Source organism: Phytophthora cinnamomi, assembly GCF_018691715.1.
Source record: "Phytophthora cinnamomi strain GKB4 chromosome Unknown Contig56, whole genome shotgun sequence".
NCBI classification, from domain to species: domain Eukaryota; phylum Oomycota; class Peronosporomycetes; order Peronosporales; family Peronosporaceae; genus Phytophthora; species Phytophthora cinnamomi.
Window position 1 is genome coordinate 58,158 of NW_027150989.1, and position 27,492 is coordinate 85,649.

General features: G+C 53.8%; 5 protein-coding genes across 5 annotated transcripts; 2 read left to right on the forward strand and 3 right to left on the reverse strand.

Annotated features, from left to right (window-relative positions):
• Positions 1–5,890: 5,890 nt before the first annotated feature.
• Positions 5,891–8,563, reverse strand: IUM83_14766 (Gag-pol fusion protein; the record flags this gene model as incomplete). The annotated part of the gene is made up of 1 exon (XM_067939538.1): positions 5,891–8,563. One exon carries the CDS (start codon positions 8,561–8,563, stop codon positions 5,891–5,893), a length of 2,673 nt encoding a protein of 890 aa, XP_067787945.1.
• Positions 8,564–9,460: 897 nt separating this feature from the next.
• On the reverse strand, positions 9,461–11,308 carry IUM83_14767 (uncharacterized protein; the record flags this gene model as incomplete). Its single annotated transcript, XM_067939539.1, has 2 exons — positions 9,461–9,804; positions 10,015–11,308. The coding sequence occupies 2 exons, from the start codon at positions 11,306–11,308 to the stop codon at positions 9,461–9,463; spliced, it is 1,638 nt and encodes a 545-aa protein (XP_067787946.1).
• Positions 11,309–14,363: 3,055 nt separating this feature from the next.
• On the forward strand, positions 14,364–14,666 carry IUM83_14768 (Polyketide cyclase/dehydrase; the record flags this gene model as incomplete). The annotated part of the gene is made up of 1 exon (XM_067939540.1): positions 14,364–14,666. The coding sequence occupies one exon, from the start codon at positions 14,364–14,366 to the stop codon at positions 14,664–14,666; it is 303 nt and encodes a 100-aa protein (XP_067787874.1).
• Positions 14,667–14,909: 243 nt separating this feature from the next.
• IUM83_14769 (putative ARS binding protein 1) lies at positions 14,910–15,373 on the reverse strand (the record flags this gene model as incomplete). The annotated part of the gene is made up of 2 exons (XM_067939541.1): positions 14,910–15,230; positions 15,299–15,373. The coding sequence occupies 2 exons, from the start codon at positions 15,371–15,373 to the stop codon at positions 14,910–14,912; spliced, it is 396 nt and encodes a 131-aa protein (XP_067787952.1).
• A 1,385-nt stretch (positions 15,374–16,758) lies between these two features.
• Positions 16,759–20,344, forward strand: IUM83_14770 (Transposon-encoded protein; the record flags this gene model as incomplete). Its single annotated transcript, XM_067939542.1, has 2 exons — positions 16,759–16,918; positions 19,986–20,344. 2 exons carry the CDS (start codon positions 16,759–16,761, stop codon positions 20,342–20,344), a joined length of 519 nt encoding a protein of 172 aa, XP_067787878.1.
• Positions 20,345–27,492: the final 7,148 nt, after the last annotated feature.

A 27,492-nucleotide genomic window follows, 5' to 3' on the forward strand; every position in this document is an offset into this window, starting at 1 on the left:
CCTTGGAGCAAGGCAAGGCAAATCTAAGAGTGCTGGAAGGTGGATCGAGGTCTTCAAGTATCAAGGTAGCATCACTTGCAGTTGGTTAACCTTCGATTTTCACCTTGAATATCAAGGTGGGAATCACGAATGTAAATGATTATAACCGTTAATATCAGCAATATTAACGGTGAATTGCCAACACTAATTACCGGCACAAATGTGATCATTGCACCAGTCGTAGCCGTGATTCCCATCACGGCCAAATAACTGACAATTTCTAACGCACTCTGTTTGGCAGGGTCCTTGCCCGCAGCAGACCGAAGCTCTTTCATATTCTGCTAGGTGATCTTGACGTTGACATTGTTCTTCTCCAACATAGCTGACACTTTTCCAACTCCGGGGTCCTTCGACAGCTTCTGGATCGCTTCGGGTTCTTGCTCAACTTCGTCATGAGACTCGGGTCTTTCCCCACTGCAGCTTTCATCTTTTTCATGAGGGGCATGTTCTTCACAGCGGTGACCACGTCGGCATTCTTGCGCGTACTATCAAGCTTGTTGGCGAGACTCGGGGTTTAGACCTTTCATATTCGCGACAACATCCTCTCTCCTCGCTCTCCTCGTTTGTTAAGATGCCGTCATCGATTAAGTTGGTGAGAAAGCGGCTGGACCTCGTGTGGGTCGTCGTGGGTGGACCCTGGATGGCCTCAACGGCAGCGGCGGTCGCGACGTGTGCAGCCACAAGCAGCAGTAATATGCGAGCTAGTGTCATTTGACTTCAGAAGCTTGTGTACTTCGCTACGTTTGCACTCTGCGATCGATTGAGATATGAGCGCGCAAGCTTGATGCTGTTCTCTGTTAGCTTACACTGCAGGCGCCATGAAGGATTGTTGGTGTTGGATAGCGTGCGAGTAGGTTTCCCCCTAGTGCTACTGGCTAGTACTTTATCTGTCAACACAACCAGAAGAAATAACGTGAAGCAGACCTGTTACCTCGCTCGGCTGTGAAGCGAGTTGTATAGCCGTCGCTGCGCGGCCGTGTCTACTTCCTACGTCTCCAACGCCCAGATGGCCGACAGCGATATCAATCGCTGCGCCCGACCGTCCACCCTCGTGTCCGATCGAATTTTATTAAGGCGGGGTTACTAGAACCTCTTTTACACTCAACTCAACCAAACACAAGCTAATGCCAACCCTCTGCCGACACTAACCCACGTCCAGCCCAAAATCATTCGTCCGTCGCCAGTCCTCGCTAGCCACTTCCCACGCTGTCCATCAATTCCTCGTCGTGAGCCTCAACCGTCCAGCGACAGTTTCTTGGCTTCGTAGCTAACACTACGGAAGTCCCTCGTTCCTCAGGAGGACTAACGTCCCCGTTCTTCGTGTGCGTGCTCGCTGCGTCTTCGCGATGCAACTCGCGCTACAGGCGGTCTCGATGTGTGCTCGAGCCCGCAAATTCTGATCTTTCGCCGCTGTCGCCCGCAGTCTCGTGCCTCGGCCGCCGTGTCGAGTCAACCCTCGGGTGCCAACTGCAATCCCCGAGTCCTGCTGATTGTGCCACTCTTCGTCAACTCGGCCACTCAGGAGCGTCCGCTTGGCTCTGCCGACCGCTCCCGGACCGCTCCCGGACCACTCTGATGCCGCCCATCTGCCGTGCCCTCGTTCAACATGGGCGTCTGCTTCACGTCGCTGCTCACCGTCACCGCCTACGTCTCGCTCACCGACATCTGCCACAGATGGGTCCCTCGGCTGGGCCCATCTGTTACACGACTTCTCCACTTGAAGGGTCTTCCACGACCCTTCCGGCCTGGAGGAGCGCGTCGTACTCTGTGACTGACAGCCACCATCCGCCGTTATCGTTCTTTCGCTGACCGTCTCTGTCTCGTTGTATGGGTCGCACCTCGTATTCGAGTACGAATTGCCCGGCTGCATTTCTTCTACGCCGTCGTCGAACTTCCACCACTCTTTCACTCGATCCGATGCTTCGTTCCTCACTTGCCATTGCGTCTCGCATTCTCTTTGCAGGTCGATTCGCCATGGCTGCACGAATAGCAGCCGTCTCTGCTCCCACAAACCCTCTTGCCGACGCTGCATCTTCTTCCCATTCGAGCGAGCCTTCATACTCCAATTGGGCTTCAATATCGACCGCTGCTGTCTTCAGTAGTGTAGAAGGTTGATGGTAGCTAATCAAAAATGACACGTGGGCTAAAAATTGCTCAGGTTCGCCCGCGACGTCCTCCCTCTCGACCAAGTAGTTGTCATAGCCTGCGGCCTCGATGATCCGCACAGGACCCAGCCATTGATGCACTAACATCGTTGCTTTGGGCCCTCGCGGGGGCTTGTACTACCACGCCCGGTCACCCATCGTGAATTCTCTCTTCTGTCGCACTTTGCGGTCGTAGTACCGTGCTTGGCGCTGCTGCTCACGCTTCCTCGCCGTCTCAGCACATTCACGGCTGCTCCGCATGGCAGTCAAGAGCCGCCAGTGATAGCTCGTCAGCTGGCCAGCTTCGGCCACGCTCGCTCGCCTCAGTAAATCGTTCGGGTCTCGTAAGCGCCGCCCCATCATAAGCTCATTGGGAGATAGTAACACCGTAGAATGTTGACCACTATTGTAAGCATAAACAGCGAAATGTATCCACAAGTCCCAATCTCGCTGCTCTTCATCATGCATATAGGTCGCAATGCAGTCCTTCCACGTGCGGTGGAACCGCTCAACCAAACCAATCATCTGTGGCCTGTATGGCACAGGGTTGATCTGTTGCGCTTGCAACATGACCACTAGTTGCTCGATGGCCTTCCCCGTCAACTCGGGAGCCCCGTCCGTAAGCAATTCGCGAACAGCTCCGAACCGTAGCACAATGTGCCTCATCAAGAATGCCGCCACCGTCTCCGCAGTATGTTGTTGCACCGTTGTGGCAACAGCATATCGTGTCACGTACTCCACGGCAGCTATTACGTATCTCATTCCGCCATCCGTGGTTGGCAGTGGGCCAGCCACGTCTAATGCCCAGCGATCTCCCACGTCGCCACCTCCAATGCTCCTCAGGGGAGGAATGACCTCGCGCGGTTTGGCCTTTCGGCTGCGGCATTCCTGGCACCCCTGAACCCACTGTGTCACCTCCTGCCGAAGCTTCGGCCACCAGTACAGTTGTGCAATGCGTGCATGTGTGTGTGGGGCCCGTAAGTACCCGGTCCACACAGAGTCATGGCACTCTTTCATCACCGGTGCCCATAATGCCGGAGGCAGTATAATCCGCTGCCCGTTGGGCGTCTCAATAACGGCCAGTCCGTACGCCGTCGTCACGCGCTGTCCGCGGTGTTCACCAACCTCGAGCAGTCGCTGCACAAGCCTACTGCGCGCCTGTTCCGCCGCAATCTCCGCGTCCGTGACTTGTAGTGTAGGTTCCCCCAATCGCGAGTCTCGCGACTCACGCCGCTCGTCTCGTGGCTGCTCGCCCCGGGGTTGTTCATCGTTAGCTGCCGCTCGTTGCCGATTGTCATCTCCGCGCTCGACGCCTCGTCGTGCACCGGCGTGACCACGGGTTGCTGTCGTAGACATCTCTTCGTTCCACGATGTCGTCGTCGTCGTCATCCCCGTCGCCCTCGTCCGCGCTTCCGTCGCGGCGGACGCTGTTGTGGATGGATGCACAGGTCGTGGTCGTTCACCACCTGGCCTTACTGCTGCACCTTGTTTCTGCTTCGTCACCGCCGTGCCTGCGCTCGCCGCCCCATGTCGCCGTTGCGGTGCTCGCGTTGGTTCACCGTCGACACAAACTGCTGCACGCGGCTCGTCGTCGGTTTCCAATGGTTCCGCGAACGTCACTCGTTTCCGTCGTCGTCCTTGATCACCCATCCGTGCTGTCGCCTCGACTGTCCCTGCCCGAGGCGTCGCCGCCGTCGTCGTCAGCGATGTCGGCGTCCGTGAACTCGCCGCCGTACTCGTCCGGCTGGTGCTCGTCTCACTGGTGCCCACCGCCATTGTAGTAGTGACTACTACCTTATCATCGTGTGCTGCTGACACTTCGTCTTCAGCTGCCGCCGTGTTGCCGTCGCAGTTCGTCTCGGGCGCTGGTGCCGTCGCTCCACTCTTATCCGTACTTCGGTCTCGTGGCCGGGTCTCCGTATTCGGCGCTGACACCGTCGTGTGGGCCTCCGGTGTCGATGGCGTATGGTCCGTGGCTCGCTCCTCGCTCGCCGTTCTCGTGCTCACCTCGTCATGCGGCGTTCAGTTCGCCGCCGTTTCTTGCTCTCGTCTCTTCTCATCTTCAAGTCGCCGCGCTTCCGCGCGCGTCAGTGGTCGCGTCCCTTCATGCCAAGTCTTCGTTCGTCGTGCTCGCTTCGCATTGACGTCGTCCCGTGTCGCCTCCGTGACCTCTCCCGTTCCTGTCGTCGCTACCGGTGCTGCAGCATCTCGTCCCTGCTGCTCTGAGCCATCCGCCGCGCTGTCTACTACCTCTATGTTGTACCCGGCGTCCTCGGGCTGTCGGAGACCCGGCAGAGCTCGTCCCGCTGGCCTTGCGACCGCATTTCGTCGCGCAGGTTCGCCCTCAGTTGCCACGGCTAGTCCAGCCGCGATTCCCGCGTCGCCTGCAGTGCTCACCCTCATACCGTCCGTTGCCGTGTGTACCGTTGAAGCTGCTGCTGCTTCAATAGTTGGTGTAGCTGCTGCCCGTGCAGCACCTCGCTGCCTCGCCCGCCGACGCCGTTCGATTGCCGCCATCATTTTCGCAGCTACCGGTGCTCTGGACAAGGCATCCGCCACCACGTTCGTCGTGCCTGGGCGGTACTCCACCGCGAAGTCAAACTCTTGTAAGGTGAGCGCCCAGCGATGTAGCTTGCCGGTTAAGTTGGGGCTCGTCATTAACCATTTTAATGCTGCGTGATCTGTGACGATGATAAAGCGACGACCATACAGGTACGGTCGAAACAATTTGATCGCCCAAACCACCGCGAAGCACTCAAGCTCCGTTATGCCATACTTACTTTCCGTACTGCTGTTGACTTTGCTAGCATATGCAACAGGTTTCCAGCCGTCACCAAGGTCCTGCATCAGACAGGCACCAAGTCCCGCCTGACTCGCATCCGTGACTACTCGGAACGGCAGCTGAAAATTAGGATAGATTAGTAAGGGTTTCTCCGTAAGAATCAACTTGATCTGTTTAAACGCCGACTCTTGCTCCTCTGACCATATCCACTCACATCTCTCCTGAGCAATTTAGTGATAGGCGCCATCATGGCCCCGAAACCTTCCACAAACCGGCGGTAGTAGCCGGCCAAATGCACAAACCGCTTCGCCTCAACAGCATCTGTTGGTCGTGCGAAGTTCCGCACCGAGGAAACCAGTCGCTCTAATGGCCGCACGCCATCACTGCTCAACTCGTGGCCCAAATACTCCATGGACCGCATCGCAAACATGCACTTCTTGAGTTTCAGGGTCAGCCCAGCCTGAGCTAATCGTTCCAATACATTAGCCAACTCAATTACGTGACGCTCAATACCACCGCGTGTGAACACTACAATATCATCCAAGTAGACTAGGCATGTCACCCACGTTAACCCTCGTAGTACTCCATTCATCATGCGTTGAAAAGTAGAAGGCGCATTGGTTAGACCGAAGGGCATGCGCACGAACCGATAAAGCCCCTTTTTCGTGGTAAAAGCGGTTTTGTCCCGATCGTCAGGTGCAACTCGAATTTGCCAGTAGCCTGCTCGTAAGTCGAGCGTAGTGAACAGTAGGGCATCACCCAACGCCTCGAGCGTCTCGTCAATGCGGGGGAGAGGGTAGACATCCTTCTTCGTCACCCTATTCAACGCACGATAGTCTACACAAAATCGCACTTCACCGTCCTTCTTCTCGACTAGAACTACTGGGAAGCCCCAAGCACCATTGACCTCTTCGATAACACCGGCTTATAGCATTTTCGTCACATTCTCTTCGATAATCTCATCTTCTGTATGTGTTTGGCGTCGCCGTTTCATCATGATGGGCGCCGAATCTGCAGCATCGATGTGGTGCTCCACATCCAAGGTCGTAGCAGGAGGGCACACACTATCATTCGCAGTCAATGAGTGGTAGACACGAAATAGTTTAGTAACTAATACACGTGCATTTTGCTCATCAACTCCAATATGTACATCACTTTCGTCATTCAAAGGCGTGGTGCTATCACCAAGCTCGTCGATCCATTGCTCCACTCGTTCCGCCTCCAATTCCCCACTCATCGCTAGCATGGACATATCCGAGTCCATCGGCACCCACGTGCCAAGTTGCTTCTTGTTCGGGAGTTTCGCAGGCAGCTCACCATTGTTGATCGCCGGCACCCAGGCGCGCCCATTGCGTGCTGTAGTTACCGTGGCCGCCAGCATCACGACGCCTGTATAGTGTGTAGGTAGGAATAGACCACACTCGCCATCCGTTGCTGCCACTGATACCGGAGTCACCGCGTGCTCTTGGAGTCGCGTCTTGCCAACCATACGCACTGCAGCTATCCGTGCTCTACCACTGCTGTCGTGGGTGCGGAACGGAATAACCACGGCTCGCCCATTGTCGTGATATCTGACTTCGTTATGCTCGAAGTCCATTGTGGCGCCTCGTGACCGCATAAAGTCTACACCTAACAGGAACTCGTCCGTACATCCTGCTACCACGCACGCGTCGACTTCAATATCTTCCTTGAACACACTGCGGAATCGAAACCGCCACACGCCAATCACGTCGAGTAGGAAGCCCCCAATACCTTCTACGTAGTCTACAGGCGCCTCCATGGCTACCTTGTCTCCATGTTGCATCCACTCGGTGCCCGCAATGGTGTACCGTGCGCAACTGTCCAATTTCACTCGTCGCTGAACGCCGTTCACTTCCAGGAGGGCCGTCGGCAGCCCATCATCGGCACCTACGTACTCCACCTCGTCGTCTTCAGTAGCTTTTGGTGCGCTCATCGTTCCGCGTCGCTGCTTCACGAGGCTCACGCGCGCAGCCCCCAACTTCGTCAGGTCCCTGGAAGCCCCTCTGACTTCGCTGGAGCGCTTTTGGCGGCGCCGCTCGAGCTCCACCATTGCCTCAGCCGCTGCTCTCCGGCGTTGCTCAAGTTGTTCCGCGACTACACGCTGCTGCTCGGCTTGCGTCTCGTGCCCCTCGCGCCGTTGTTTCGCTTGTAGCGTCTTCACTCGTCGGCGCTTCGCGACCTTTCGTTCTCGACGTCGTGTGCGTCGGGTTCGTGTGAAGTCGTTTATTTCCTCGTCACCGTTCGTCGATTCGTCGTTTGGGCTCGTGGAGTCGTCACTCACAACCGTGGTGGCCTCGCCCACGGCCGTGTCGTCGCCGTCCGTCGTGATCATCATCACGTCCGTCGTCTCCGTCGTCATGGACGTCGGCTGAGTCGCCTCGTGCAACTCGCCCGGCGCGTCGCCGTCGGGTCTGGTCATTGCCGTCGTGTTCACCTCGTCGCTCGTCGGCCCGATCCCTCGCGCCGTCGTTGACCCGTCGTGCTTCTTCTCCGCGATCGTCTCACTCGCGCCCAAGTACGCCTCGTGCCCCGCAATCGATATCTCGTTCGACTCGACCGATGTGAGTGCGGCCTCGTCCACCTCCTGCGACTCGCTGACCGTCGTACGCGTCGTCGACGTGCTGGACGGCGCTGCTTTTCCGCTCGCCGACGCATTGTCGCCCAGCCTCCGACTTTCGCCCTCGTCAGAAGCCGCCACCAGCGCACAAGCGGCTACCACAGTTGTCGTCGTGGATGTCGTGATGGTCGCCGACCCGCTGGACTGCGCCATGGTCATCTCATTTGCTCTCGTTTCGTCCGTCTCATGGTCCAACGCTGCCGCCATGTCCGGAGTCTCGTCCATCGCGTGGGGTCCGCCTGCTGCCACCATCGTCACCGCCACGACCGCCGTCGTCGACGCTCCATTCGTAATGGTGATCGGCGGGTCGCCTTCTCCAGCTTCGTCAGGCCCCAGTTTGCACCGCTTAGCCACCGCAGAGACTGTAGTGTGCCTGGTGCTCGCGTCCTCACTGTCCCGCTGACGTCCCTGGTGCGACGTCGCCGTCGCGCCTTCTCCAGGCTGGAACAGCTCGCCTTCTCCAGGCCGAAGCTGCTCGCCTTCTCCAGTCCGAAGTCGCCTGTTAGGGTACTTGGTAGGGGAACCACCGCACCCCCGTAGTTCCTTCTCCCGATCCGCGTGTGCGAACCGAACTGTCGCCATCGCTGGCCGAACCATTGCGACGTACCGTGCAGCCCGCTCGCCATCATGCGAGACCGCATCGTCCTTCATCCACTGCACCACTTGGTGCACCTTACCACGGCCTGCGGTCACTGCACACCGTGCCTCTCGTACCGCTCTCATCATTGGTCCGTCGTCGTCGAGGTAAGCCACCTCTGACACATCCATCTCGTTCTGTCTCATCTCACTCTCATTTTCATTCGCGTTCATCTTGTCTTCGTTCGTACTCATCTCATTCTTGTTCTCGTTCATACTCATCTCATTCTCGTTTATCTCATTCATCTCATTCTCATTCTCGTTCGTCTCGCTCTCGCTCGTTGGTGCTTCGTCGTCGAAACACTTTTCCTTCGACTCGGCCATCAGCACATTCGCCACCCTCAGTCGTCCTCATTTCTCGTCCATGCCGCGGCACCACCGCGCCCCTGCTTTCCGCTTACCACCGTTCGCGGTTCGCGTCGGCATAGCCGCTGCTACCATCCGTTCGTCCTCATTTGCACTCAATTGCCGGGGATCCTCGGTCTGATCCGAACGCCATACCCCCGTTACGACGTCCGGCTGGCATTTCCCGACGTCGCACGAGGTTTCCCCTCACGTTGCTGTAGGTATTCCACATTCCTTGCTTTCGCCTTGCTATCGGTACAGTTACGTGCGTAGTGACCAGGCTGATTACAGGCATAGCACTTGACTTCCTGTGTACACTGAGACGCCCAGTGACCAGCCTGTCCACAGTGATAGCAGTTGCCGCTCGCTTGCTCGCCGTCACTGCCACCAGACGTCACACTCCGGCGTTCACTCGATGCGCTCTCAGTGTTTGACTTCCCTTCCACCACTGCCTGCTTTGCCGCGGCCTTCAGACGCTTGCGACGCGGTTTCGCGTCGGACCCCTCGCTGCTCGACTCGACCTTCTCCTTCTTGACCTTGCCTTGACGGCCGACGCCGTCCTGTGGCCTGCGGTCGTAACCGTAGTAGACCTTCTCGCCGCCTTCCGTGGCTCGTACCAATACTTCCCATTCCACACGTGGCCTGGAGGAATATCCCACGTGCCGGAGTAAGCATTGTATACCTCCATCGGATTCGTGAATAGGGCCACCTGCTCCATTTCTGACCGCACCATGGCTCCGCCATCATGTCCCCCAATCATGTCCGTAGGCAACCCCGTTCCGCTGACCCCTGGGATCACATTGGTGTCCCCGGTCGTGCCACTCATTGGGATCACGTAGCGGCTAGGAGCTGTAACCCAGGCTTGACCTATGTTAATCATACCTTGAGCAACATTATCCATCGGATCATCGATTTCAGTGCCTTATCCACTGCTTCCTCAAGGGTTCGCGGCTTCGGTTCTTGCCGGACCAGCTTTTTCGTCGTTTTGTCAAGACATCTGTAGAATTGGGCTAGTAGCACGCGTTCACTAACCTTGTTTCCACCGACCACGTCACGCAGGCCAGCCGCAAAATCAGCATGCGTTTCGCCCGGCATCATTCGTCTCATGCTGACACGCCACTCAGCCGCGGACTTGTCAAGCTTCTCCCCGTACCGGCGCAAGAGAGCTTTCTTCAAGTTAGTCCAGGTGCGCTTCCGTTCAGGTAGGCGCCGATCCATGTCTACCCACCATTTGGCAGCGTTTTCCATCAACTTATTCCCCAAAATAAAGTACAGTGACTTATCTGACCATCGGCCTCGCCCAGACTCAGCAGCTCCCTTCAGTGCCAGATCAACCCTGTCAATCCAGGTCGACACCGAAACTTTCGGCGACGGAGTGAAGGCAGGAAGTTCGAGGTTTTTCACACTCTTGTGCCTTGATTGTCTCTCACATGGTCGTCGGCTTCGTTCGTGTCGAGGTTCATGCTTCCGCTGCCGTAGACGTCGTTCACGCCGATCGTCGTCACGCTGGTCGTCATCGTCACTGCTCGAGTCGCCACGGTGGTCGTCGTCGCCGCCGGACTGATCGTCGCTCTCCGAGCTGCTTCCGCTGCTCACTTCTCGTTGCCGCCCACGTCGCTGGTGCCGGTCGTCGTCGCTGGACGACTCGACCGAGCTGCTGCTACTGCTACTTCCACCGTCCGAAGATGCCGGAACCGCTCTCGACGTTCGTCGTGATCCCGCACGGCCGCCAACATGACGTCGTCCACGCTGCGCCGACGCTTGGCCGCCGTCTCTCTGCTCACGCCGAGCATGGCCGTGGTGTGTGCGTGGTCGGGAGCCGCTCTCCGCCGCTGTCGTTGTCGCGGGCGCCACTGCTGTCGTCAGCTGCTGCAGTGCTGCAGCCACGGCTGCCAAGTCCGCCCCAGGTCGCTCTGGAACGCGTCTAGCTTCACTCGCTGCTGCCTGCAAGCCATCGATCCGTCCCGCCAGCTCTTGGATCGCCGCGGTCACCGCGTTCCAGTCGCCCGTCGCCGTCGCTCCGTCCATCGTGCTCATCTCGTGACTCGCCGGAACCGCCGTCGTCACTCCGGTGTACGGGTGTGTCATCACGTTCGTGCCGCTCATCGCCCTCGCCGCCGGAACTACGGGCACCGTCAGCCCAGCATTCGTGTGCACTGTCCTGCCGGTCGTCGCTGCGCTCGTCGTAATAGTTGTCGTCGCGGGAGCAGGTGGTCGCCGCTGCTCGTCACCCGTCGCCTCGTCCGAAGCCGTCGTCACCTGCGGTCTCTCGTGACCGCCAGAGCCGAATGCCGCTGCCGCCACCTGCGCGCGTTCCTCGTTTGGCTCGTCACCTCGCGCCGGTTCCTCGGCAGGCTGCATACCAGCCACGATTGTCGTCAGCTGCCGCAGTGTAGCTGCGATCGCCTCCATCTCCATGGACCTCGGGGACGTTGCCGTGCCTGGTGTCCTGACCGACGCTTCGGCCGTCCTTGGGTTTGCCAGCTGTGACCTTCCCGGCGCGTGCGCCTGGGCCTCGCCATCCGTCGCAGGTCCTTCATGTAGCTCGTCTCGCCGTTCTTCGTCTCGTGGTGCGTCGTTGCGATCCTTCCGTGGAGCCGTCTCGCCCTCACTAGAATTCTCATCCTCATCATCGTCGTGTTTCGTCTTCGACTTCACGACGCGCTTGGTCTTGCCGGATCTCAGCGCCGTCTTCGATCGTGCCGCCGGAGACATCGTCGTCATCGCTCGTGATGACACCCGTAGTTTCGAAGGTAGACGACGAAGTAGGCCCCTGTATGACCACCATGAAGCAGACCTGTTACCTCGCTCGGCTGTGAAGCGAGTCGTATAGCCGTCGCTGCGCGGCCGTGTCTACTTCCTACGTCTCCAACGCCCAGATGGCCGACAGCGATATCAATCGCTGCGCCCGACCGTCCACCCTCGTGTCCGGTCGAATTTTATTAAGGTGGGGTTACTAGAACCTCTTTTACACTCAACTCAACCAAACACAAGCTAATGCCAACCCTCTGCCGACACTAACCCACGTCCAGCCCAAAATCACGCGTCCGTCGCCAGTCCTCGCTGGCCACTTCCCACGCTGTCCGTCAATTCCTCGTCGTGAGCCTCAACCGTCCAGCGACAGTTTCTTGGCTTCGTAGCTAACACTACGGAAGTCCCTCGTTCCTCAGGAGGACTAACGTCCCCGTTCTTCGTGTGCGTGCTCGCTGCGTCTTCGCGATGCAACTCGCGCTACAGGCGGTCTCGATGTGTGCTCGAGCCCGCAAATTCTGTTCTTTCGCCGCTGTCGCCCGCAGTCTCGTGCCTCGGCCGCCGCGTCGAGTCAACCCTCGGGTGCCAACTGCAATCCCCGAGTCCTGCTGACTGTGCCACTCTTCGTCAACTCGGCCACTCAGGAGCGTCCGCTTGGCTCTGCCGACCGCTCCCGGACCGCTCCCGGACCACTCTGATGCCGCCCATCTGCCGTGCCCTCGTTCAACATGGGCGTCTGCTTCACGTCGCTGCTCACCGTCACCGCCTACGTCTCGCTCACCGACATCTGCCACAGATGGGTCCCTCGGCTGGGCCCATCTGTTACAAACGCAATGATTGAGGAACCTTTTTTACACTACACTGTTTGGGAATTTCGTGCGAGCGAAGCGAGTGCGAAATACCGTACCTCACAGAGAGAATGCTTTGGGTGCCGCACGTTTGGCACTCTTCTTACCGTTTGCAGGCGTGCCAAAAAGGCAAATATGCATTTTTCATGTTAGGATTCAGCTTGCAAATTTCAAAAGGTGGAAAGCGTTTCACAGCTTCCCTACTCCAAAGATGTTACGATGCTGGTCGTGCAATTTCATGGTGCGAGGTTGGTGCGTGCACCGCCAGGTCGCAGACAGAGCGTCGGTGACGAATGCCACGGGACGAGGAAGATCTCAGTAGGAACAGACCAGGCCAGTCACAGTTTGTATTTTGGTATTGTTGGAGAGAAGCTTGCTGAGAAAAATCGCTGTTGCGGTCGAGGTGTAAGTCACAGTAACAAGAATTGGATTGCTTCCTCCTGCAATCGATGTGCCACCTGCCGTACTTCGTAACAGGGTTATGAGCCCAAGAAACGATTGGGCAAGTATGGACTGTTCGACCAAGAAAGTGGACGTGGAGTGGAACAAAGATGGTCGGCCTGTCAACTGGAATGGCCGAGATTGGCCCTTGTACAAGCGCACAATGATGCGTTATCTCGCTTGCGATGAGGTGAAGGAGAACGAGCGGCGTCTAGACGACATCTGCGATGGATGTAACGGGGTTACACACACAAGTGACAACAGTCACTTGTGCATGACAATTGTCACTTATGGTTTAACAGATAAATATCTGTTAAAGGTTTTTGATACTTCCTCACCTTGGTGTAAGTCACACCAATGGATACATTGAAGTGGGCCACACCTACCCAAAGATCCTATTGGTAGAAAGCAGCATATTTCTACCAATTAGAGACATGCATATTGGCGAGGCTCTGACAGCCAGCCGCTGTCAACCCCTTTCATAGATGATAAACCGTTTTAGCAGATTTAGGAGGAAGATCAATTTACAAACAATACAGTTCTCATTTTACCTTAAACTAGCTACTTGGTGTTTTATTTGATTTATATTATACTTGTGGACTCAAGTATAATTAATTCAATTATTAATAAACTCCTACGCTTCCTCATACACGTAGCGCCACGTGTAAGCTAAAGTAGTGAGCCAAAGTAGGCCCACTACAATGGAAGTGTGACATTCCAAAACACGGTGACACAAGATGAAGAACGGAGATTCATGCGCCGAGATCAATTGCTGGCCAGGCTAATCTCCAGCTCCCTTTCGTGCACGCTCGCACGTCAAGTGATGCGGTTTGACTATGGGTCGGAGATGTGGGGGTGTCTGGCCAAACGGTTTGAAGGGCGCGAGAATGCTACGACCAAACTGTACACCCAGCGCACCCTCCGCCAGAAGCTTGAAGCAGCGTCGTGTCGTCCAGGTGCCGATGTAAATAATCACCTGCTGTACAGACGAGGGCGTGAATAAGGAACGCCTGATATATAACAACTTTCAAGTGGTATGAGCCAATTAGAGGGCATAAATTGCCATTGATGTGGACAAAATACTTGATTTAGTTAATTATGCCACTAATCTGTGTCCGGATCACGTATAAGCCGGCGTGGCGCCAACAAGATTTGATGGTGTCGGCGTCCAGCGCATTCCACGCGTTGCTGCACCACGTGACTGCGTCCGATGTCTCGATTACAAAGGGGTACAGCTCGCAGCACAGTCTCCAGACTGCCTCTTCGCCGCAGTCTTGCAGTACACGCCGCTTGATCCACGCGATCACACCTTGGTCCATGGGTTGGATCGCAGGAGTCCAGGGCCACCATAGACGCCCGCGGCACCTTCTTGCGGCAGCGAAAGTCGACCGCAATGCACTTGAGCGAGCTCTCGTTGTCCAGGATCCTCTTGACGGACGATTTGCCCGGCGCCTTGTCCAGCGCAAACTTCTCCCGAGCCCATTCTCCTAGCGTCGCGAGGCTCCACGTTGGCTCGCGGGTGCGCATTGCACAGAGGGCTGCTTGGTGAGGCGCATTCTCCGTGCTTGCCGCTCCACCTTGTTCGTGACAAATTCGAATTTCCCGCCCAGCAGAGGCCCAGCTGGCCAATTGCGATGGCCAATGTCAGTGCTTCAAGCTCTTCCCTCTACAATTGCATAACATTAGGTTTTGGGGGTTATAGGATGACACCCGTTCCTTATTCACGCCCTCGTCTGTACATGCTGTCTCTGCGTGAGCAGCTAGCGGCCTTGGACGACGTGAGCGATATATGGATGGTCGACCTCATGGTTCGGTCCATGTCACAGTTCGCATACTACAATCAGCTTCAGACGCTGATGCTCCTGGGTGGAACGCAGGCTCTAAGAACTCCTGAGGAAGCGGAGGCCATGATCCTAATTCTGGAAAAGAACGCGCTTGTCGAGCGGCAGCTGAATGCACGGAACCCGCAGAGCACTTCGGGCACCCAAATGTTGGCGGAGAACGAAATGGAGGTCGAATGGAGGCCGAGGTGCAGGCGGTAGTGGTGGCAAAGCTATGTCGAACTACAGTCTGCCCTCCCAAATCTGAACCCCCCTCAATCGATATGATATGATAAGTGATCAGATTTTTCATTTTTGTCGTCCCCCGATTGTTGTAATAGGAGTTTCCGATACTAAAGCAAAGCACTCGATATTCCCTCTCAGTACTGATAAGTGATAAGTTCTGGGACCAAATATCATCTATATTAGACAGGTTTAAAGTGGTGCGTGATTGTTTGCTGCTTTCTAGACGCGACTAAGACCCTGGAAATCATGACGGCTCTTGAACGTGGCCAGCCAGCCGTTTGAGAACTTGGGGGGCTCCGCCGAGCTCTCGATTAGCCCTCCCCGCTGCATATCGACGAAGAGGCTCCGGGCTTTGGTTTGGATGAGATCGTCGGAAATGGGGACCCGGTTGCCCTGTTGCGCGAGTACCCAGAGCTTTAGGGCCTCGTCGAGGCCAGGGTAGCTGACGACATGATTCGTTTTGCGGTCGTCGCTCACCACGGCATCAAGGATCTCGGTGGAACGTTTGAGAATACTGGAGATTGTTGCCTGTGCGGGGGCCTTGGACAGTGGAAGTGAACGCGACACCACTCTCTCAGCTCGTTTTGCGTGAGCTTTGGCTCGCGCACGTGCTTTTCGATCAGCTGCCGCTTCTCCTTTTGAGTAAGGTTTCCTGTGCGGAGCGTGGTTGTCTTGGATGGCATGATCGCGAGCTGGGGTGCGAAGAATGGGTGTGAGTGTGGCGAACAGGGAGGATTCTTGAGTGAGAGGCTCTCACTGAGAGCCAATCATGCTCCCTTCTGAATATGATAATTTGCCAAATATGATAACTGATTGAGCTGGCCTGTTCTCCCGTGATAATCATCTGTGGGAGGGCAGACTGTACCAGAATCGCAACCCTAGCAACCAGACAAAGCCAGCAGGAGCTAACAACGGGAGCCAAAACAGTCCTGGTAATTACAGAAAGCGATCGATCAGAATCAGCAACTATATGAAGAAGATCGGTCCAATCGTACAGACAACGACGGATAAATCCGGACTCACTGAATGACATCCTCCATATTATAGGGCAATCTCCGCTCCCGACACAAAAATCCGGGGAGTAAAAATTCTGCGATTGGATTGGTTGATAAACTAACCTATGGTACAGAAAACGAAGTTGAAACCGTATGGAAAAGCAAAAAAAATCCGTCTTTTTAGACAGTTACCTTAGGGTACCTAGGAATTGTTTTTATGATGCTGCGAATTATCGCCTTTGTCGGTATGGCGTTCCACACACCAATAGTGGCATGAATAGCACGAAGGCGTTTTTCTTTTGCCGTGCCTCCAGTAGCTTTAGCACTATTTCTTAGCTTCGCTCTTTAGTGGCCCCATGACACCAGCACTAAGCGTTTGGCACAACGGTGAGCTGTTCGGTGGCAACCTCACACCCGGATATGCGTCATGCTGACCTCCCACACCTCGGCGCTGCTCGCTCTCCCCTCCCCCCGCATGCTCCAGATGCCCCCACCACGTCCCCAAGACGGAGGCGCTTCAGCTGGTCCGTGCTCTAGTCCTACACGGGAACTGGGTGGCTCATGAGCATGGCCTTTCTGGACCCGGTGAACCTCGAGGCGGACCTGCAGAGCGGCGCCTACACGCGCTACCAGCTGCTCTACTTGGTTCTAGTCAGCACGTCCTTGGGAGGGTGCTGGCCGCCCGCCTGGGGGCCACCACCGGCGGCCACTTGGCCCAATTGTGCCGCTCCGTACCCTGTAGCCGTCACTTGCTCGACGCGCTTCATTGCGCAACTGACCTCAAATTACTGTGTCGGCAAAGGAGTTTAGCTTCACACCACTCATTATCTTTAACAGTCTGATTGGTAGTCCCCCCAACGTTAATTTCAACCTCGCGGTTGAGCCAAACGTCAAGAATCAGAGGTTGAGGTTAAAGCCTACGTCTGTACACTTTCATTGCACACTTTATATCATTATTGGAGGGAAGGCAGTTGCGCCGCAGATGGTGGACTTGCGCATCGTGCTGCAGCAACTGCTGGGCCTCGCGCATTAGAAGTGCGTGACCTGCCAGCGTCGGTGTGAGTCGGTGTGAGATGCTGGAACACGACGGCCGCGCGCGTCTCGTGCAGACACCAACGACCACGGGCCTGCAGCCAGCCTTCGGCGCCGCGGCCACCGACACGGACAGCTGGGCCACGACGGACAACAACCTGCTATATAACACGATCGGTACGCAGCCGATGAAGGCCGACGGTGCGCAGTGTGAGGCGTTAAAAGCGCAAGCAAAGATATCATCACTAGCAAGTTAAATCCTTATGAATTAGTTTTACACAACGTTTTTTTTGCGGTCGGCATTTTCAGCCATGAAAACTATATCACGCACTAGGCTAGGATCCATTTGACAGCGCTTCGCTGTGACTGTGTTGCCTGCCGTGGAAAACGCCCGTTCTGATGGCACTGATGTAGCGACGCATCCTAACCACTTTCGTGCCAATAGCTTAAGAGAAGGGTATTGTTGACCGTTCACAGACCACCATACAAGGGGATCCTGCTTACGGGGGACAATCTTCGCAGCATCGAGATAAGAAACCAATTCCTGAGCGCACGTGAGCCGAATATTTTGAAGCAACAGACCATCACCAGAAGGCAAATTTTCTTCTTCGTCATCAGAGCCCAACACGTCGTCCCAAACACCAGTTGTATCATCACTTGGAGATCGCTGCAAAGAGCTTCTGCGTGAATGCTGGGCCGGTGTACGTGGTTGTTCTGCAAAATCAAAGGTTGCTAATGCAGCAGCGTCAACTAATGCGTTTTTTGCTGCCTCAACTTCATCAGGTCGTACCAAATTCATTTTGTAGAAACGCGGATCCAGAAACGTGATCCAAACCAGCTCAAACTTCAGTCCTTGAAAGCGCTCTATGAAAAGCGAAAGAATGGCTTTACGAACCACGTGCATTTTTGAAAGCGTATCGGCTTGAAAGTCATGGCGGCCCACAAGTCGCGCCTGCTTATCAAAGATAGTTGAGCTACTAAGCACTTTTTGATCCTGCGGAGCATCGGGAAGGCCAATGCTAATGTAGGATAGTAATTACCTCCAAGAACCTTCGTAACAGCAGCGATAGGGTCCAGCAGCGCTACCATACACTTAATCATAAACCAATCCCTAGGCACTGGGTACTTGTCTTGACTGAGATCCCTAAATTCCGCCTTCCCCTCTGGCTTCTCAAGATAAGTAAAAAAGGTATCTAGAGGTGCTTCGAGCTCAATAAGTCGCTCCAGCATATCACGACACGAATTCCATCTTGTCGGACAATCTGTGATTAAATGCAGCGGTGGTCTTTTCCATTCCTTGCTCTGTATAGCGTCCAAGCGATTTGTCGCTTTTGGCGACTTGCGAAAATACGTTGCGAGGGTGCGAAATCGCTGGACAACGTCACGAATGTCGGCTAACGCACGTTTTGCAGCTGTGTCGTTCTTTAGTGACTTACGTAGATTTGTTTCGATCTCACTCAGCACCTCTTGTTGCTGCTCCTCGGAGGCAGCAACAATTTCATCTTCTTGTAGAGTTCCGCGATGAACAGGTACATCGATGGCAGCTGTCGTAATGGAAGTAGCCACCATAGTTTCACCAATAGATCCTTTCTGTCGCGCCAAGGCGCTACCCAAAACTAGATGCAGCGAGTGGGCGATGCATGAGATGTTATTTACACCTAATATATCGCTAGCGAGAACGGCATTTGAAGCGCCGTCGCGAACCAATAATGTGCACATCGCCAAGTTAAGCTCCCACCGTTCCAGCATTTTCTCCAACCCGGTCGCCACAGCAACACCAGTATGCATACCGGGAAATACCTCAACTTCAAGCGTCCAACAACACATTGTGAAGTCTTCTTCGAGGTAATGCAGGGTTAGCGCCATATAACTTTGGGCCCGGCGACTTGTCCAAATGTCCGTTGTAATGCAAAAGTACTGACAACTCGTGTGGATACGAGCTTTCAATGAAGCTCTCAACTCAGCCGCAACTCGCTCAATATCAGCTCGTAACTGTGTAGCACCCGGTACATCTAAAACTACACCACCCAGTTCCTGCGTAATAAAAACAATAAATTCCAGGAGACCGGGATCCTCAATGATGGCTAGCGGCCGCATGCTTTGTGCCACCCACTTAGCAAGTAGTCCGTTGGCATAGCTCTGTTGAGCCTTTGTCACCGCCGTAAGCTGTCGCTTGGTCGATTCTGGAACTAAATCAAATGCATTCTGCAGCTGCCGTTTCGCCGTACGAGCCCCTGATCTCTTGGCGATCTTGTTCAGCTCTTAGAAGCACATCCATATGATACTTCTGCATATGCAGCTTAACTGAATTGGTCGAGCCATGCGAATACTTCACGAGAGAGTGGCATTTTGTGCAGTATGCTGAAGATGCCATTTTAGAGTTGAGCTTATCGATCGGTAGCGATGCCCACTGGTCACCGGGAACAAGGCAGATAAACTCCCACCTTTCGGGGTACTTTGGGCGCCACATTTTGAACAGGTTGCTCGGTTCAGGCGCTCTGGGCAGGGGAGGCTCAGCATGAACTTGTGAGGGGCTTGGCGCACTCAATCTTGGCGACCGTCTGACGGCGATAGGTGGGCGAGAAGACCTCGCGGACGACTGGCTTCTGGGAGTTGGCGCTCGGTTTCGAGCTCGAGAAGGAATCGGCGAAGTGAACGATAGTGTCGACGCAGAACGAATAGCCACAGGTATGACAGGAGAACTGTGAGGGCCTTCGTTCATGGTATTCGCAGCTGGAGCTTCTATTGCGTTCCGCAGGTAGATGACGGAGTTTGTCAGATTTTCTAGGCTAGGCAATGTGAGGCTGACAGCGCTTTACCAACCTCTCAACCTCAACCGACAACGTTTCGGTTAAGTCCGTTGACCGAACGTTGAGCCAATCAACGTTGAGAGGCCTACTGATTGGCTCTAAAATAATTCATTTAAGCATTTCATTGGATAAAAATGGGTTAGATTTTGTATGGGGATCGAATGGGGATCTGTCTCACCCGGATTTATCCGTCGTTGTCTGTACCTGCTTCGGATGCCACTAGCCAGGGCACATTCGCCACAACTGCCCAAACAAGGTAAATCAAGAGCCAGAGCGACAAAACGGCAACGACGGCGGTAACGTCCGCGGCCAAGCCAACCTTACTCTTTCCTCGAGTAATTACAGTCACGAACAACAAGGGCCTGCACAAAAGCTGGAGGGACGTGACTCGGTTCGAGGCACCAGTGGACCAAGCGCCGATAAACAAAAAGCTGGTACAAAACCGGTGTATCGACCAGAGCAATGGGTGTTCGACAACGGAGCTATTCAACACCTGGTTGGAGACAAACGCTACTTTGTGAGCTTCCGCGATCTTACACAAGAGGAGCGTGAGGAAGCGACTGTGTATGGGTACAACGGCGAAAGTTCACCTGTGGGGATTGGATCAATTGATCTCTGGGTTAGTGTTGACGGTCTTCCCGTCGTCCTTCGCATTGACAATGTGTACTACTCACCTGAGAAGACTAACTTGTTTTCTCAATCGGTGGCCACGGAGCAAGGATTCCAGATTGGGTACAGTGATTCCACACGCGAGTACACACTGAGCATGAACGGAGAAGTTGCGATGCAGATCAAGGTGCACCCATGCAAGTTGTGAATCTTCAATGCAGAGAACTCATTCTTGTCAAAGAAGGAGCAGACTGCAGACCGCCCGACCCCACAGATCATGGTAAATTTCTGTATGACTGACGGTGTGGCAGATTTGCAGTGTTGGCACGAAAGACTGGGCCACATCTGCCCTCAATTTGTGAAGAACAGTTCTGATCAAAGCCTAGTTGAGGGAATGATGCTGCGCAATAGGAAGTTTGATCTCTGCGAGGCCTGTAAACTGGGCAAGCAGAGAGATGAAAACACCTAATCGACACCTGGATCGCGGTGTCAGGCGCCGTAATCAACAGGTGTGCGCTGACTTACTCTTTCCACCGTCGCACTACAATTACACAAGATTTGAAACGGTCTTAGTGGTGCTCAACGCGCACACACGCTAAGTCACGGCGTACCCGGTGCAGTCTAAACACAAGGATGAGATTAATCCACTGATGCGTCGGTATTGTGCTTGGGCGGAGCGACAGTGGCAAGACTGCAAGGTGCAAGAGGTGCTGACGGATGGTGGTGGCGAATTCGTGAACGGAGGCATGATTGTATGTACCAGGAACACGGTATTTCGCACACGCCAACCCCACCCAACACGTCTCGATTGAATATGGTGGAACGTACTCACTAGACCCTGACAGGCATGTTGAAGGCCATGATGAAAGACTCTGGATTCCCGACGTCCTTCTGGGTAGAAGCACTACACTATGCAGTCTACATCAAGAACCGTACCTTCTCAAGTGCAACCAACAGTACACCGTACGAGGAAATGTGGGATCGAAAACGAGACATTCACCACATCAGGAAATTCGGCGCGTTGGCATACGTACACACAAAGGTGGGGCCGTCACGGCACAAATTTGCAGATAACTGCAGAATTGGCTTTGTGTTGGGTTACCGAGACGGTATTCTCGGTTACAAGATATACTTCCCGTCGGAAGGCACGGTACAGGTCGCCGGTCAAGTCACCGTCAACGAGCAGATAATGTACAAGGACCGACACAAGGATGGCAGGGTTCGAGACTGGGCTCTAGCAGAGCATCCGGACTTAACAAGTACTGGTCGACGAGATTACGACTTGCCAGTCCCAGGAAGGGGAGATGAAGACACCAGCACTAACACCGGTGTCCACGACTCCATCGCAGCGGCTAGAAGCAGCTGTACTCCAACTGCAGGCCACGATACTGTACCAAGTGGTGATGTTCCAAGCAGAAGCAGTACACCATGGCTACAAAACCCGCTGCCGAATTTTAACGGTGATGTCGTCTTGCACCCTGATGTATCTCGTACCTCCCGGACAAGTGATCAAAGTGCTCCAGCGATTGGCGCTGAAGTTGCTACCTACTCGGATTATGAACAGGACCACCACACTGGCTTGGTGGCTGCCAATCTACAACATAGTGACACCAACACTCGCCCTAAGAACTGCACCAGGAAGCCAGCCAACGCCGGGGCAAACTGGTTGAAGTCCTGGAGACTAATGACGATGACATTGGTTTGAATGAGATGCAAGTGTACGCGGCATTTGCAGCCATCGCGATGATAACTGAGACGTCAAAGCCGCAACACCGCGTGTGGCACATATCAGAAATGCGAACCCCTCGCACAGTACCTCAAGCAATGAATTCACCACAACGAGCTGAGTGGTGGAAGGGTATGGAGAAAGAAGTCACAGCGATGATCGAAAAAGATGTACTTGAATTAGTTCCGGAAAATGAAATGCCTGAAGGCACCAAGCCTCTCGAGACTATGGAGATTCCAGCACAAAACTGACGAACTCGGCAATGTGCTGCGATTTCGCTCGTGTTTGTGCGGTCGAGGAGACCAAGAAGTCCCAGGAGTCGATTTCAACGTGCTGGATACATTCTCTCCAGTAGCCCGAATGGCATCTTTTAGGATGTTCGTGACACTACGCAAGATCCTGCAGTTACTTGCTTTCCAAGGAGATATTGACACCGCGTATCTAAATGCGCGAAAACGATTTGTTCACTTCGTCCGCCGCATAGCAGGGTTCCCGCAAAAACCCGGATGGATGTACAAAGTGAAGCGAGCTCTGTATGGCCTGCACGAAAGTGGTCACGAATGGTACGATGTGCTTCACGGCTGGCTGACTAAGAAAGGCCTACAAAGATCTGCCACGGAACCTAGCCTCTATTTCTACTTGAAGGACGGAACGGTAGCCATCGTTTTAGTTTACGTCGATGATATCATTTGCGCGTCGAACAAGGAATGCTGGAAGACCCAGTTCTTCGCAGAGCTAAACCAGAAGTACGGGCTGAAGGATATGGGTCGTCTCAACAATTTTGGGTGTCCACGTTGACTGGCAGGACGATGGCTTGCTACTTCACCAATCCAAGTATGCACACTAAATTCTGGAGTGTTTTGGTTTCGCAGATGCAATCCAGTGTCGGTCGCCGATGGACACAACGGTCAAGCTCAGGGCGGCGAAGGAAGGATACAAAGAACCTGGACTGCCTTATCGTGAAGCTATCGGCGCTCCGATATATTTGGCGACAAGCACCCGACCTGATCTCGCATTTCCTGTAGGCTGTCTAAGTCGTTTCGTTCAGCATCCAAATACTTCACATGCTGCAGCCCTCAAGCGAATTTTGCGATACCTTGCGGCAACGAAGAATCACGGCATTTTCTTCAAGAACCAAGATCCAGTAGTTTCTAAAGACCTGGAAATCAATGGTTTCGTAGATGCAGATTGGAGAAACTGCCCGGACACGAGGAAGAGTGTGTCAGGGTATGTGATGATGATGGCCGGTGGACCAGTGCTTGGGCTGCGAGACGCCAAAGTATTGTGGCTCTGCGAGACGGTGAGTGCGTTCCGTGGTCACTCTGGTTACTACAGCATGTTTGAAAGGTGAAGTCGGTTGAGTACCGACTAGTGTACTTGTTGAAGTAGAGAGTGGTGGTTGAGGTCTTTGACCATGATGCCTGTGACTATGAGAGAATTAAGAATGTTCTGCCGGATAAGACCTGCGGGTTTCTGGGAACTGCCTCTGCATGCGTGCAGACTTCTTCTAAGGCTGCGGCCGGTGTAGTCAAGAGTAGTCAACGGGGGTTTTGTGGCTCGAGGTGCTTTCCCCTACAACAACACTTAAACAACAATAACACAATCAGTTTTCTCTCGAATCGCAACACTCGTTTCTATTCAACGCTCGGGCACGTGTGACCATCTCGCTACTACCTGTTCCGCATAGACGAAGCGCTGCGAGTGCGACCGAGCATTTCGCAGGTTATGAGCCCAAGTGGCTTCTGTGTGGGATTTGAAGTTAAGCAAGAAGCAAGATGGAGTTTGGTGCGTTGCAGAGCCATGGTAACGCTGGAGGTCAACAAGGGCAGCAACAAGGGCAGCCGCAACCACAGCAACAAGATCAAGGACATGGTCAACAAGTAGGTCAAGCTTTCCAACGGCAACAAGCGGTGCGGAAAGTGGCCGCTGCTACTAAAACGCCCAAGTGTGATGCAGATGGTGGTTTTGATTTGTATCGGGCTCGATTGGAATCATGTCTGAGGCAACGAGACTGCTGGAATGTGGTTGTGGGGACCGAGGGTCCAGACGCGCAGAATGCCGCCCAGCAACAAATTTATGAAGAGCGCAACCTGTTTGCGCGGGATGCTTTGCTTTGTGGGCTTCTCCCAAAGGATGCCAAGAAAGTCTGCAAGTTCGCGCGGGTGAGTGAGATGTGGACAGCCTTCGTGCGAGACAAGACACGGCGAGACTTCGCAAACAGTATTCGGATTCGTGCTAAGTTGTATGGCGCGAAATTTGTGAAGGGTATGAAAGTGGATAAATATTTGGAGGATCTAGAGGATTATCGCCATCAACTTGAGAACATGAATGATCAGATCGGTGATGCAGAGATGGCAAGTATCTTTCTAACTGGAGTAGAAGGAACCCATCGAAATGTTGTCCGAATGTTCAATAGAGATGAAAATCCTCCTGATCTCGAACGAATGCTGAATTTAACGGAGCGCAGATCGAACTCACTCACAAACAACTTGTTACTCTTAGGGGAACTTTCGGACTGAGAGCACGCCGAGTGCGGACTCTCTGCTACGGCCTTTCTACCATCACTCTGCTAGCCAGTTCCAGAAGATGGCTTCAACTTCACTTGTTGCGACAAAAGATGATGCGGTTTCCAACACGCCCTCCTCCGAAGTGAAACTCGTCACTTAGGAAGATGCTCTTTAGATAAACCGATCATAGCACTCAATGTTTCGAGCCTATCGCTGGCCAGTGGCTTCGTCATGAGATCGGATGGATTCACGTCCGTCTTGACCTTCCACAAGTCCACGGTCTTCTTCGCCACTTGGTCACGCACGTAGTGCCAACGTAGCTCGATGTGTCGCGTCCTGCGACTGTAGGTTGGGTTAGTAGCCATTACGTAGGCTGCTTGGTTATCGATGCCCATTCGAAAACTGAACTCCAAATCTGGAAAAACTTGGATCAGCATGTTGCGTAGCCCTTGGCCCTCCATGCATGCTTCGCATGCTGCAACATACTCCGCCTCAGCGGTCGATTGCGCCACGATGCTTTGGCGTCTTGATGCCCACGAAACTGCACCACCAGCCATGCAGTGAACAAAACCTGTGATGCTCTTGCGTGTGTCAGGGTCATTTCCCCAATCGGAGTCGCAATACCCATCAATAATTAACTCGGGCTTTTGCTCTGCTGACTTGCTCCGGGTGTATACAATTCCTTGCGTCTTGGTCCCAACTAGGTACCTCAGCACTCTCTTGGCGGCGCCAATGTGCTGCTGTGTAGGGTTTTGCACGTATCTGCTAAGCTGTCCAACGGAGAACGCGAGATCTGGTCTCGTACAGGTAGTCAAGTACATGAGGGATCCGACCAGCTCACGATACGGGAAGTTCTTGCCGTTCACGGGTTTCTCTTTGCGTCGATCCGTATCAGTGTCTTTCACAGTCAAACGCATGTTCGTCTCCATAGGGATCCTACTTGGATGAGCGTCCACAAAATGGAACCGCTCGATTATCTCTTCGCAGTACTTTGCCTGGTGAATTTTAATGGAGTCTGCGTTCTGTTCTACCTACACACCGAGGTATGTGTTGAGAAGACCTTTGTCCTTTAGTCCATAGTCCTGGTCTAACTGCTCAAACATTCTTTTCTTGAACGCGACGTTGTTCGTCGCGCACAGTATGTCATCAACGTACAGAAGCACGATGGCGAATTCGCCGTCTTGACCGTAGAAGCAGAGGCACGGCTCGGTCTCACACTGGTTGAAGCCGTAGTCCACAAACCAGCGATTCACCTCGCTGTTCCATTCTCTACCGGACTGGCGCAGCCCGTACAAAGCCTTTTCGACGATATATACCATTCCGTCACCTTCACGCGGGTAGCCTTCAACCTCTTCCAGGTACTGTTTTATACCTAACGTAGCATTAAGGTATGCCGTGTTAATGTCTCCTTGGTAGATCATCAACTTCAAAATGATGCACACAGCAACAAACGTCCTGAATGTCGCCATTCGTGCCACCGGAGAAAATGTCTCTGTGAAGTCAATACCAAATCGCTGTTTGTCACCACGTGCAACTATGCGTGCTCGGTACCTCACAATGTAGCCTAGATGATCTGTCTTCACATCGAAGACCCACATGGTCTTGCTGGTCTGCTGCCCGCTAGGCAATCCTGAACGTGGAATCTGCCTTAACACTCCTTTGGCTTTCAAAGCAGTCATCTCCGCGTCCATAGCTTCACGCCAGAACATAGCTTGCTTGGAGCGTATCGCTTGCCTATAGTTCTTAGGAATCTTGATGTCACTAGCACGTAATCCACCATTGTCACGGCGGTCTGCGTGTAGTGCTTTGAACGCTGAGCACACATCGTAGTCCTCGAATCGTTCAGGTTTAAGGTTCTTTGGGACTTCACGAAGTCCTGGGCGCATTGTTGCCGCTGCATATTTAGCCCTTAACTTTGTACGCTTCTTGTCATGCGTATGACGAATATCTTCGTCTCTTGGATGCACCTTTCCGATTAGCATTTGCGTTGGAATTACTAGAACACCATTTTCAGCTGGCGCTGGCGGTTCGCTCCCGTCATCACTTACGCCGTTATCACCCTGTGCCTCGTGATCATCGCTTGGGTCGAACAAATAATCGTAGTCATCGTCGCCATCAAGCTCTCTCTCATTCGCTTCAGGAACAGGAGTCAGATCAGACACATGGCTTGCCAGTTCATCAATTAACTCGCCAACATAATTATCATGTTCATCAAATTCTCTTTCTGCATCATCACCAACTTTGCTCTCAGCTTGGACAACAATGCTAGCTACGCTGTCGACAACGTGAACAGCTTCTGCATCCTCGTCCTCCTGCGTTTCACACGCATTTTCGTCCTCCTGTGTTGCACACGCATCCTCATAGTCAGGTAGAGAGCTGTTCTGCAGAATATCATCCCATAGTTGCTGGTCATTTCCCGCTAATTCACTGCTAGAGCTGCTCCTGTCTTCATTGGGAAGGGCGCTGTTGCGCACCATATCATTCCACAGCACTTGCTCAGCTTCGTTGAGGTCGTCTATGCTTGCAGCAACGCTTTGCATTTCGACACTGCTATCGTCACGCACGGATTCGGCGTCACACTCTGCTCGCTGAGATGCTTCGCTGTCACTTTCTGCGTCATCGAAGTCTCCATCCCGAAGAAACTCGTCGAACGTCTGTAATCATCTGTTCACCTTTGTCTTGAATCCGCTGTCGTAGCGGTCTTTGTACTTAATCGCCTCGTTAACCTTCACATCAGCCACGAAGCCCTTTTGGTGCTCGGTAGGAAAATATACCTGACAGCCAACAACGTCTTCTTGATAGCCAATGAGGAAACCCACCTTGCAGTTCACACTCAGTTTCTTGCGTTTGGCCACCGGCGTGTGACAGTATACCAATGACCCAAAGGTACGAATGTGATGAATGTCTGGCTTAGTACCGTACATCATCTCATATGGGGTTCGTCCGGCGCCCTTGCAAAATACTCGGTTCTTAATGTAAACAGCAGTTTGAAATGCATGCATCCAAAACGATCTCGGTAGCCCCGAGTCATGCATCATTGTCTTTACCATTCCAATTAAAGTCTGGTGTGTTCGCTCCACGAGGTTCAACTGAGACGACTTCGGACCAACCTTGGTGTGGACT